General features: G+C 41.8%; 1 protein-coding gene across 8 annotated transcripts in view; it reads left to right on the top strand.

The window, feature by feature from the left end:
• Positions 1-12792, top strand: part of PAK3 (p21 (RAC1) activated kinase 3) — a 79086-nt gene that overhangs the window by 60582 nt on the left and 5712 nt on the right. For 6 of the 8 annotated variants that reach the window (XM_079961710.1, XM_079961711.1, XM_079961708.1 and 3 more), the window contains 8 exons: positions 585-747; positions 3153-3275; positions 3732-3795; positions 5118-5166; positions 7789-7901; positions 8722-8839; positions 10201-10300; positions 12285-12481. In XM_079961710.1, coding sequence (XP_079817836.1) covers positions 585-747; positions 3153-3275; positions 3732-3795; positions 5118-5166; positions 7789-7901; positions 8722-8839; positions 10201-10300; positions 12285-12481 — 927 coding nt within the window. The remainder of the gene's footprint in view (positions 1-584; positions 748-3152; positions 3276-3731; positions 3796-5117; positions 5167-7788; positions 7902-8721; positions 8840-10200; positions 10301-12284; positions 12482-12792) is intronic. The other 2 variants (XM_079961713.1, XM_079961714.1) reach the window with 1 other exon arrangement.

Here is a 12792-nt window from a genome sequence, read left to right as displayed (position 1 = left end):
GTCTGGTGAAATTTTGTTAGCCGGGTAGCCCGAAACAGCTTTTTTTAAACAATCCCCAGAGAAGTCTCTCTGTGCAAATTTCCAGGTTTAACCCCTCTTGGCACAGAAATAAGATTGCCTCTGTGCTAGCTTTTTATCTGGTTTTGCTCAGAGCACACACTGCCTATGGCAAAGCCAGTAGCTATTACGAGCCATGGAGGAAAATTCATTTTGAAGGAACAACTTTGAGTTTAGTACCCAGTCTTAGGATTTTCATTTGTAGGAAACTATGGCAGTCAGGTAGCTGTGCTCTGAGATTTATCACTTAATCCCAAGCTTTTCTGCATTGTGTGAAAAGGCATAGCAGAGCTCTTGGTTCAGGGTGTAATGTGTAAATTGAACAGTGTAATGGAAGTCTTGAAATCCATTATCTGCCTGTCAGGAGCTTAAATTAAACCTTTAGAGAGAAAGCAGTATAATATTTGTGAAAGCACAGGAGACAATTAAAGTGTTTCCTTGTATGTAGCTCATTGGCAATTCATTGTTGTTCAATTTCCCCAAGTTCACAATGGAATTAAGGTATTTCCCGCCATTGTTTCTTTCAGATTTACACACGTTCTGTCATTGAACCTGTTGTGGCTCCAGCCCCAGTGAAGGAACCTACAACCCCTCAGCCTGAGAATTCCAACTCAAACACCTTGTATAGAAATACAGATCGGCAGCGGAAAAAATCCAAGATGACTGATGAGGAGATCCTAGAGAAATTAAGTGAGTGTTTCGTCCTTGCTTGCACACTATTGATACTTGACCACAAATTTATCAAGGAGAAATCTATCAATGGATACCTAGCCATAATAACCAAGTGGACCCACCATGCAGTCTACCTCAAAGTACCAGCTAGTGGGAGGACATATATCTAGGGAGAGGACTATTGATATCATGACCTCCTTGCTATTCTCCCAAAGATATCTAGGTGGCTGCTGTCTAAGACAGGATGCTTGATTGGGTGGTTTTTGGGTCAAATCAAGCACAGCTGTTCTGTTCTTCTCATCCACCAGACTAGATAATCTGAATGAGTCTCCCAGGTTTCCAAATGCTAATGGCCACTCTCATTGAAGCCAAGAGTTGCAAGCAAGCTATTTTTACATGAGATCTCTCATGAGACGACAACTCTTATGGATGAGCATTATTAATGAGGCACAGTAACAATTGCCTGCCTGCCCCACATCTCCAAGCCTTTCCTTCCTTGATTGATTTTTGGTTGTTTCATGAATGTCTGCTTTTTTTCTCTCCTCCTTAAGAATGTAATGTATGCCTGATTAAGGTGTCTGAGTAGTTGCCTTCCAGCCAACTTCGAGCTGCAGATTGAAAATCCAATGGAATTTCAAACAGTCTTCTGAAACATGATGTATTGCATTTGTCTGTACGACTGAGAGCTAATTAGGAAAATAATTAAGAATTAATTAACAAAGCTTTATGTTTGGAACCAAGGTGGTGCATCCCACCCCCCTAATTTTCTTCCTTCTTTAATATCTTCAGGATTGACCTCCATCCACCTTCAGAAAGATGCCACACAGCTTTGTTTGATCTCTAAATGAGATTGACTCTTCTTTATTTCTTAGGAAAAAATAAATAGATACCAGCAGCACATACAGTGGTACCTCGAGTTACAAACGCCTCAGGTTACAAACGCTTCAGGTTACAAACTCCACTAACCTGGAAGAGTTACCTTGAGTTGAGAACTTTGCTCCAGGATGAGAACGGAAATTGTGTGCCGGCAGCAAGAGGCCCTACTAGCAAAAGAGCGTCTCTAGTTAAGAACAGTTTCAGGTTAAGAATGGACCTCTGGAACTAATTAAGTTCGTAACTACAGGTACCACTGTATAAGGCTTTATTCCACCTTGCCATGGAGCGTATTTTACCAATACCCTCTGGCTCTCCAAAGGGGATCTGAGCATTGAAGCAGTGGACTCCTGGAGGCAGAAGCTCAAGAGGCCTCTGCTTACCCACAACTCCTGGGAACACAGGAATCTGCCTTATGTGAAGTAAAACTATTATCCCATCTAGCTCAGTATTGCTTACACTAACTGGCAGCAGCTTGGGCAGGAGTATTTTCTAGCCCTACCTGGAGATGCTGCCAAGGGTTAAACCTAGGACCTCATGGGTGCAAAGCGGCTGCTCTGCCACTGAGCTATGGTCCTTGTTGGGAAAAAGTAGGGTGCTAGAAGCTGTCCTTGTAGTCTTGCCCTTTGGGCTGTTGCACAGAACCAGAAGAGGACAGGTGTGTGCAAAGTCTATTCACTACTGAACTGGCACATTAGTTGGGTTGGGTGATATCAATAATAGCATGAAAGGATGGGTGGAAGGGGGAAGTAGCACTACCCAACTTTGTTACCCCCACCTGTATGAAGCTTTAGAGCTTACCAGTTATAATTATTAGCTGCCTGGCCTTTCCCCCTTGTGAATGCAACAGAATATTCTGCCTGTTACATGCCCAGCTCTAGTAACGAATCACAGAGTATCTGGGTTTTGCATATTCTCTGTATCAGAGTATTGCATATTCTCTGCGGGAGTTTGGATCTCAGCATCTTTCTTCTCCCTTCACACTGAATTTTCCTTCAGCATAGCCCGTCATGTTGTAACTCCCATGGTTCCTTAAGTTGCCACCTGCTGTCCTTCCCTGTCTACTGCAATATTCAGGCAGTTTTTTATTTCTACTTTTGTTTTTGTTTTTTAAATGATATTTATTAGAAGTTTCAAAAATTACAGAGAAAGAAAAAGGAAGAAAGCAACAACAACAAAAGAAAATTTTCAAAGCATATATTTCAAAGCATTTATTTCTACTTTTGAAAGCACCTAAATATCATGGCCAAGGTCGTTTTCAGTGTTATGACATATGTCTTCACCTGTCAATGGCTCATTTTTAAGTGGTTTTGAAAGCAATGCTTGGTACATTTTTGCATCTATCCATTTTCTTCCCTTGCAGTTTTAGAATGCAAAGAAGATGCAGTGCTATTAGGTCTAGCAAAGATTATTTGTATTTTGAATCACCCCCATTATAGAAAGCTGACCCCTGTATCCTGCTTTGGGAGGGGGAATATATGCACCTTTTGTCTGTCTTACTAGAAATCATATGTTCTCACATTTTTGCTCTTATTTTGTTCTTCTCACAGAATTTCATAGAAGTGTAGAGTTGGAAGGGACCCCGAGGGTCAACTTGTCCAGCCCCCAGAAGCGCAGTTTGCATGAAGACACCAAACCCAAGTTGATTCATCTGATTCAACAGTTGAAAACGGGTTCAGAATCTCTCATTATCTTCCTGATCTGAAGGGTTTCCCTTTTCCAATTCCGTTGCTTGGAGATTACCTAACTTCTTTTCTCCTTGTACACAGATAGGCTCCTCTCCCCCTTTGAAATTAAAGTGGTCATAGATAATCTTCTTTCAGATTCTGCTAACTCCTTTTGAAAAATACTTCTATACTACACTTTCACAATCTGGTGCCCTCTGAACTGTTTAAACATACAACTCTGACCAGCCCCAGTCAGTTAAAAATACAGGGAACCTTAGGCCCTCCTATGGAAATGTCTGGTGAATTTTGCCCACCCATCCCAGTGTCTCTCCCACAGGACTGAACACAACCTCAGCTGAAAATATAAGCTCACTTCACATGATATTATCCTTTTCTTTTTCTTCGCTCTCACTTAAAAGGTATTATCTTCCAGTGATGATGACCTTCCTTTGTTTTTTTCAGGAAGCATTGTAAGTGTTGGAGACCCGAAAAAGAAATATACAAGGTTTGAAAAAATTGGCCAGGGGTAAGTATTGCCAAGGCACAGGGGCTCAGTTTTGATTATAGTATTTCTGCCCATTTATTCATGTATGTTTGGTTATACAAGTTATCACTGGCATATTTTCCATAAGGCAGGGACTACAATTTGGTTGCCTCGTCTTCACACCTGGAGCTACCAATGTGAGCAACCATCAGTAATTCCCTGGTTCAGATCTCACCTCAACATCTTTGAGTATTCCACAGTATGGGAAAGATAAAATATTGCTGTTGTGTGCATCATGACAAATATATTTTATTGCAGAATAAAATTTTATTTATATGTGTTATTTTATCACACAGAAACTGGACTTGTTTGCAAATAACACCAACCCAAGGTTTGTTTAAGCCAAGGCTTGTTCAACAAACCACAAGTTAATACAAGTTAGCCCCCAGACAATCAAAGAAGGAGTGGCTTCTTTCTTCAAAATTAGGTCCCCTGCCCCCAGCCGTTCATTAAGTTTGGTGAGCATTTATAGTTTGAGTATTTGTGAGGGGTACAAGCAAACCATGGTTAAGGAAGGGTGCTGTTTTTTAATGTAATTCCATGCTATAGTTGAAATAAATCAAGGTTCATAAGTCAACATCAAACCATAGTTTCAGATTGTGGTTTGTTGACAGTAAACAACCCATATTGGGCCTCTGGGCAGGGTTCACATGTAATGCTAACTCATGGTTTGACAAACCATAGTTTAATAAATCAGCATTTAGCATTGTGTGAGAACCAAACTGTAGTTTCATATTCAATCTCAAAATACTTCTGACACCTGCCAGACCTATTTCTGTAGCCTGAAGAATGACATCTGGATATAAGCAGGTAGAAGGTTATCTAAATAAAATGCTCAAATCAAAATCCTCTGCACTTGAACTTTGGTTCTGCACTGACAACCATGAGTAAACAGGTTTTTTAAAAAATGTAAACAAATTGGATTAAACTTCCCTATTAGTCACAGAAAACACATTAGCATTAACATTGAAATGATGAATGGCATATCCAATGGAAACATTGCATTAAACCGAGGGATCCAGGCTGTGGGAGAAAAAAGTGAAATGCTCTTAAAATAATTTTGCTTGCTAATTAATATCCACAGTTCCAAACAACATTCTGGCACTGTAGAAAGACTGTTCAGTGCATGTCAGTGTTAAACATCTAATAACTCACCAGCTACTTAATTGACAGAATCTTTTCTAAAACTGGGCAACACACTTTGTAGCAGTGACCAGCAGGCATAAGTATGTGCTCATTTTTATTCATGTTCTTCCTGTTTGGCACCTCCACATATCTTGACGACACATTCTATTTTCTTGTAGAGCTTCAGGTACAGTTTATACAGCGATAGACGTTGCCACAGGGCAGGAGGTATGTGCAATGTTGGTGTCTGTTTCTTCTCTGCTTTTAAAATTCTGCCCAGTTTTCTCATACCACTTGTAATACACTTGTACACACTTTTGGGTTATTGCCTGCCTCTGATGCAGAACTGCATCACTTGTAAGTAAGAATGGGGGAGAAATTGGGTTCAGATCACATTTAAAGGCAAACTTACCTAATTCACACTTTCTGAAACAGTATATGAACTGAAGTGTAGGCACCCTTTGAAATATTCACAGTCTGAATTTTGCAGTGCTGAGCAATATGAACTACAGGCGAGCAATGTGTACAAAAATGCATATATTAGTGGAAAATAACGTACATAAATGTGTTGTGTTAGGAAAAACTGCTTCCCAAAACCTGTGTATGGGGGGAAATGCAGCGGAGGTGGTATGGCTCTGAATACCACTTTTGGGGATCATGAGTATGGAGACCACGGCTGTTCTTGGGTCCTACCTGCAGGCATCCCATAGGCACCTGGTTGGCACCTGGTTAGCAACTGTGAAAACACGATGCTGGATGAGTTGGGCCTTTACCCTGATCCAGCTGGGACTTATCACCTGTTCTTAAGCTTGATGGGTCTTAGTTCTGATTATGGTGGCTGTGGCAGAAGACATAATGGATCTGGCAACCTCTGTGATGGCACACAGTCTGTTGGTTGTGACTATATGTATTTGCAGCAGTCGATGTGACTTGCCCTCAGTGCTCATTTGCTGTAGAAGCAGGCGCTAAAATCCAGCTGCTAAGCCTGTCATAGTTAATACAATACCCTCCTATCTTTTTAGGTGCTGGGTGGTCTCATAATGGAGATTCTATACATATTAGTCCCAGTGATGCTAATTATTCTTAACACTTGGACAGACTCTTTGATTTCCAAAGTTTGCTATAAATATTAATTAAAGAAGGATTGCGGTTAAATATCTGGGATTTGTATTTAGGTAACACGGAGGTTAGTTGACCTCAAGAGTTAAAGCTAAGGGAGGGGGAATCAAACTGAAGGTCAAAGGCCTAACCTTAAGCTATGCAATTATGAGTCGCTTGTGTCACGCTCGGTACCATTCTGCATGTCGACCGAAGTGTGACCCATACAAAGCACTGAATGGGGAGGCCTCTGAACTTCTTTGAGTTTGACTAATGTTGAGTTGTCAGCTTAATGTTTGCACCTTTTTTTCACAATTATGGTGAAGCCCAGTAGAAAGATTGGGGTTTTCAAGCTTGGAAAGAAAGAGAGGTTAAGGGGCAATCAAGATCCATTAACACTCATGCAAGTTTGGCTGTTGATATCAGCAAGATATACATTGCATTGACAATTATCAGTGCTGGAACACTAGATAAAGTTGAGCAGGATACCTCCAGATATATAGTGGACTCTCAATTGCCAGTGATTTCAAAAAGAGATGGAACCCCCAGGAGTGCAGCTGAGACACTGTTTTACCCAGCATTTCATGGATAGCATTGGGTGTGTTTGCTTTTTTAAAATTCCCTTTTTGACCCTATTGTGACCACAATCGAATATTCACACCATACAGCAGAAAATTCTTCTCCACCTCCTGTACATTTTATCCATTGGGTAGTATCCTAGGGCTTCTTCCCTCCTATGGAAAGAGTCTTCCTCCCAGGGCAGGTCTCCTTCTGTCAGAGCAACCCATTTACTGTGCATACTGGTTTCTGAAGCAAAGTGTGTTAGCACTTAACATAGCTGTTTCATAAGAATGTGAATCTGCTTGTTGTCATCATAGAACTGATGCAACTTAGATATATTCAACAACATTTACTGTGCACTATTTATAATGAATTCTTGGTAGTGGGAAACTTAAGTTTTAGATCCAGATAAGTTCACAGCTGAGGCGTGTGTGAATCCCTCCTCGTACTCACAGATTATCTCCATGCAAACTGTCCCCATACTTTTCTCCTCAGCTGAGCTTTAATACCAGCTTGGCTAAGAGAAAAAAAACTTGGCACAGAATGTACAGGGAGGTAAGTGGTGGGCGCAGAGTGCGCTTGGCTCCCCTCACTCACACAACCTAAATATAGAGCACCCCCCGTCCTCTGGGTTGTACGTGACTTGAGGCAGGCCTAGAATTAAACCAGGTGTGGGAAGGCTTTGCCCATCCAGATGTTGCTGAACTACAACTCCTGTCAGCTCCAGCAAGCTTAGCCAATGGCTGGGGAGGATGGGAGCTGCATTTTGGCAACATCTGGAGGGCCACAGGTTCCCCACAACTTCTTTAAACCAATAAGTCTGAGAGATGGTAATAGTGACCCATGAAATCCCTGATTTGATTCTCACCTTTACCATGAGCTTCCTAAGTAACTTTAGATTCCCCCATCATTTGCAGCAAGGCCAGCTAACCTTACAGGGTTGTTGCAAGAATTGCAACTAAATTATGCATGTCAAGCACTTTGGAGATCAGGAAGTGCTATGCAAATGTTAAGTATTATAGTTATTACCTAATTTGCCCTCTTAATTAACTTGGTGCTGTTCTCAGCGGTTACCTATCTAGTTGTCTCCAGTCTATTGCACTTATTTTGTGCATTTTTTTATTTTTTGTTTTCTGAAGGGGAGGGTTCACTTAAAAACAGAAATTAAGTTTCATGAAAATGTCATTTCAGGTGGCTATAAAGCAAATGAATCTCCAGCAGCAACCCAAAAAGGAATTAATAATCAATGAGATCCTGGTCATGAGGGAAAATAAGAATTCCAACATAGTTAACTACTTAGATAGGTAAGTACCTTCAAGTGACCGTCTGATAATGGTTGCTAGGAAGCTTTGGATAAAAATGTGATCAGTGGTGGAGGCTGCACCACTAGGGCAAGTGGGCCATTCACCCATCAAGCTTGGTCTGTCCTCAGCCAGCCCCAACCTATTGCTTTGCTTAAAACCAGTCTAGGAGGTCACACTGGCTCTGCCTATCATTGGCTCTTGGTCTGCCTACTGTTTGTGCTCCTTGTCCTCTTCCCTATCGGTTCCAATGAGCACCAGCCCCACTGGTTTTGAAGGTTTGCTGTAAGCCACCTTGGGCACAGTTCCTTGTGGAAAGATAGCAAATGAGTAAATCAATCACTGGTGACCAAAGGATACTTGCTAGCTTCTTGGGTGTAACTGTTCATTTGTGGGAACCGTTAGGCCACAAATGAGTAAATCAATCACTGGTGACCAAAGGATACTTGCTAGCTTCTTGGGTGTAACTGTTCATTTGTGGGAACCGTTAGGCCACAAGTGCCTCATTAGAAGCAGGTGCCAGCCTGAGCCTCTGCTGAACAGCTGCAAAGTGGAGAGGGAAGGCAGATTTCCAGGTGCTATTCTGCTGCAGTTTGGCCAGTATGCATCCAGAACCCCAGGGGAGAGGTGGGGACCATAAGCAAAATAAGTTAATAGCGTGGGGAGGGTGAAGCATTCCCTCCTGTCTGGTACCCATCAATACCTTCTGTTTCTTTGGTTTATTGGTGTAATGTTGTTTGTGGACCACAGCATTCAGACCACATTGAACTGATATTTTTTTCCATATTCATCTACTAATGACTTCTTGAATTTGATGTCTCAGTTACCTTGTTGGTGATGAACTTTGGGTGGTAATGGAGTACTTGGCTGGTGGCTCTTTGACTGACGTTGTTACAGAAACCTGCATGGATGAAGGGCAGATAGCTGCTGTCTGTAGAGAGGTAAGTAATTTCATTCTGTGACAGCATGGTGGTCTTCAACCAACGGTTATGTTTATACATTGGCCTGCTTTGGATGCACATATCTTGGCTCATGAAGCTGAAATATATACTATCCAGTGCTTTTTGTGTGTGACAAAGTGTCACCAGTATGGAATGCCATTGCCTCTGGTTTTTTTGCTGCCCATCACAACCATTTTGTGCTTGGACCTATGGCACTTTTATCAAGATTTGAGTACCGACACTTCATTTATTTGTTTGTTACCAAAACAAAAAGCACTGGGGCTATCCTTATGCCTATGTGCATTGTCCCTCCCCTCTTCCATTCCCAAGGCACTGTGGTTAATTCCAGAAATCTTTAGCCATACCTTTCCATTACATCTGAGCCAGGAAACCATGGTTACAAGGTTTGGAACAAGTGAGAACTTTACATTTCCTTCAAACCACGGTTTAAGGTCATTGACTTGCTCTGAACCTTCTTAACCCTACCGTTGTGTGCAACCTTAGCTCTTCTCAGAGTAAGCCTATTAAAATGAGTGGCTATAAGTTATTCATGTTCATGGTCCTACTCTTGAGCTGAGCAAATGTTGGACCAACAACCCATTGTTTCCAGGTTTGACTATAGCTTAACTGAAGTCTTCTTACTGCAGCATACCAAGAGGAGAGGGGCAGTGGAGCGTGAAGGCACAAATCCCATGCATTTCCCAATCTTTTAAGCTGAGATATTTACATACAAACCAGGCTGTTACCACCTTTTGGCATGAGTATATCTGCTAGATAATGGTAGGAGGAGCTAGCCAGTTATACCCAAAGTAGCATTGCTCTAGGGTACTATGGGGAGTTTAAAACCATGGTTTGTAATTTCCTGATGACCGAGGTGGGACAGAGCAGATGCCACTGCCAAAGTATATGCCCACAGTTGTTGGATACTTCCTGTGGGAAGGGAGAACGATTTGGCCATTGAAGAGTGGATCTCTATTCAGCGAAGGAAGTGGTGGCAGTGCTGGGAAATGAGCTAAATGTACCAAGGTATGGTCTGAAGCTTCAAGAGGCCACCTGCTTGCTGAAGCTAAGCAGGTATGGGTCTTGACACCTGGGTGGGTGATCACCTGGAAGCCACATATATGCTACCTTGGAATGAAATATATGCTACCTTGGAATGAAATAATGTGTGAGTGCCCATGTAGCAAGTTGCTCTCTTCATAGCGTAAACTCTGTCATCTTACCATTCCTATAGAAATGAAAACAAAAAATGATTCAGCAATATACTTCACCTCCTCCATTTCCTAATAAATCAGACCACAATCCTTGACTTGCACCATGCTCTTTTAAAAGTATCTTATCTATTACTTTCTAAATATCAGTGCCTGCAAGCTCTGGATTTCTTGCATTCAAACCAAGTGATCCATAGAGACATCAAGAGTGACAACATTCTTCTTGGGATGGATGGATCTGTCAAACTCAGTAGGTATTCACTGTAAGGCTTTTGCCACTGTAGTTATTGTGGTGTGGTATTGTGGTGTGTTATCAGGGTAAAGTGGTGGTATATATCTCTCCCCTCCAATAAAAAAATAGTGCAAAAACAGGTGAGAAATGGTGCCAGTTTTGGTATCAAAGGGAGTTTCAGTTATGCTTAACTCCCCATCTCTACATAATTATCCATGTGTAGCCACTTAGGTAGGTGATCATGTACTCAGTGACATGCACATTCCATCCTATGTATTTTTCGAAAATTAAAAAAGCAGCTAGAATTGCATGTACGTTTTAAGCACCTAGGATATGCAGTTTAGAATGCTTAATGTTGCATCTTCTCTTAAAATGTGCACTTTCGCACGCAGTTCCCAATAAAGTACACCACATCACAAAAATTTGGAGAGCATGTGAACCCATTGATAGCTACATTTTTGATACACAAGGCTGGGAACTGGCAAATTAGGTTGCTTTGCTTTAAATGCAGGTCTGATGGTTTTCTCCTCCATCCCTAACTGTCAGCACAGATATTTGACTGGTGCTTCTCTCATTGTGGTAGGGAGAAACTTCTCTAAAACATTCTAAGAGTCAGGGAGTTCTTCCTACCCCACTTATGTTGAGAAATATGTGTACGTGTGTGTGTATGTATATGGTGCTCCCAGTAACACTTTTTGCTTCTCAGTTTTTTTCTTCCTTTTCATAATTTTCAAATAATCTGTATTCTATGCTGCTGCTCTCTGAATCCTTATGAATTTGGATTTTGGGTTTTCTTTTTTGTTTTTGGCTCCCCAAAAATGGCTGCAGGCCTAAACGTTTTAAGATTGTGGCGGAAAAGCACTTAAGACTTATCTCAGTACATAACAGGGCAGAATCCTATTCAGAGTAGACCCACTGAAATTAATGTGCATTCATTTCAATGAATCTACTTCAAGTAGGACTAAAACCCTATGTGTCTTGGATATGCTTAAGAATATAAGAAGATGGATCAGACTGTGGGGGAAAGGATGCTGGAGAAGAGGCTCCAAAGTGATATTTCCCATGTTGTGATGGTGACACTTTGCTAATTTGTACCCAGGTTATAATGCAATCTCCTGTAGTCACCCAAGATTGTAGTATCAGCAGTGGTACACAGCTATTACTTACCCATTTACTTTCCTAGTTTTATGTGGAGATGCATGCTGCACGATGAAGCTGAGATTAAGCATTTTTAAGGTCCCATCCATTTGAGTGGGGGAAATGCTTACCACTGCTTACCTATTCCACTGATATCAGTTTGAGTTCCATGTGTGAAAATGGGGGCACAGCTCAGTGGCAAAGCATATGCAAAAGGTCTCAAGTTCACTCCTCAGCATCTTCAGGAAGGACTGGAGCAACTCCAGATCTCCTCCAACCACTACTGTGGGCCAATTTGAAAGGTGGGTGGGGCTGCCCAGTGGTCAATCACAGTGCTTTCAAACGGTGTAAGTTAAGCAAAGGAAGAAGAGTTTGCAGCAACCGCTGATCATAGAATCATAGAATTGTTGGGAGGGACTCTGGGGATCATTGAGTCCAATTCCCTGCAATGCAGGGATATGCAGCTGTCTCATACGGTGATTGAACCTGCAACTTTGGCATTGTCAACACCATGCTCTAACCAACTGAACTATCTAGGGCGACATGGTCCAAGGAGGACGCCTGCCAAGCCTCATTTGACTTATGAGCTGGAGATTCTCATCTGCTGGTTTCGCTTGTTGAAATGCACCTTGCTATCCTTGCTTAATTTTTGCTGCGTTTCTCCTTTTTTTTTATTTTTCCAGTATGGATGTTGTCTTTGTTTGACAATAATCATATCATTTTCCTCTCTGTTCTCCAGTCTGTCAGTGTTCTTCAGCCTCTCTTCCTCTTTATGCCAACTTCCCCACTTGCTCTTTCGTCTGCTTCTTCTGCTGGTTTCATACCGTTTCTGTAAGCCATCGTCTTTGCTTTTCCTTTGCTGCAGCTGACTTCGGCTTCTGTGCTCAGATCACTCCCGAGCAGAGTAAACGGAGCACAATGGTGGGAACCCCCTACTGGATGGCTCCTGAAGTGGTGACAAGAAAGGCATATGGGCCCAAAGTGGACATCTGGTCTTTAGGGATCATGGCCATAGAAATGGTGGAAGGAGAACCTCCATATCTCAATGAAAATCCTCTCAGGGTAAGATCAAAAGTCCAGTATGCTTTTTGTTTTTTTAAAAACCATCCTAAATTGTAGACTGCATTGGGACTCACATTAGCGTCACAGGCTGATTGCACACTGGAAGCATCCAAGGTCCCAGGTGGATGGCAACAAAGACAGGGAGCTATCTCAGTTGTATCACCTCAATTGTGGATTGTTCTCAGGGAGGTTGGCAGCCTAATTCCATTCCATTTCTGGTTTTGAAAGTTATTCTTTGGTTCCTTCAATTCCAGTTTGCATGGTGGTTTTTTTATTGTTGTTGAAATAATGCACAAAAAGTCTGCACTTGA

This window comes from Podarcis cretensis (genome assembly GCF_951804945.1).
Source record: "Podarcis cretensis genome assembly, chromosome: Z".
NCBI classification, from domain to species: Eukaryota; Metazoa; Chordata; class Lepidosauria; order Squamata; family Lacertidae; genus Podarcis; species Podarcis cretensis.
This window is presented reverse-complemented; position numbering and strand designations above follow the sequence as displayed.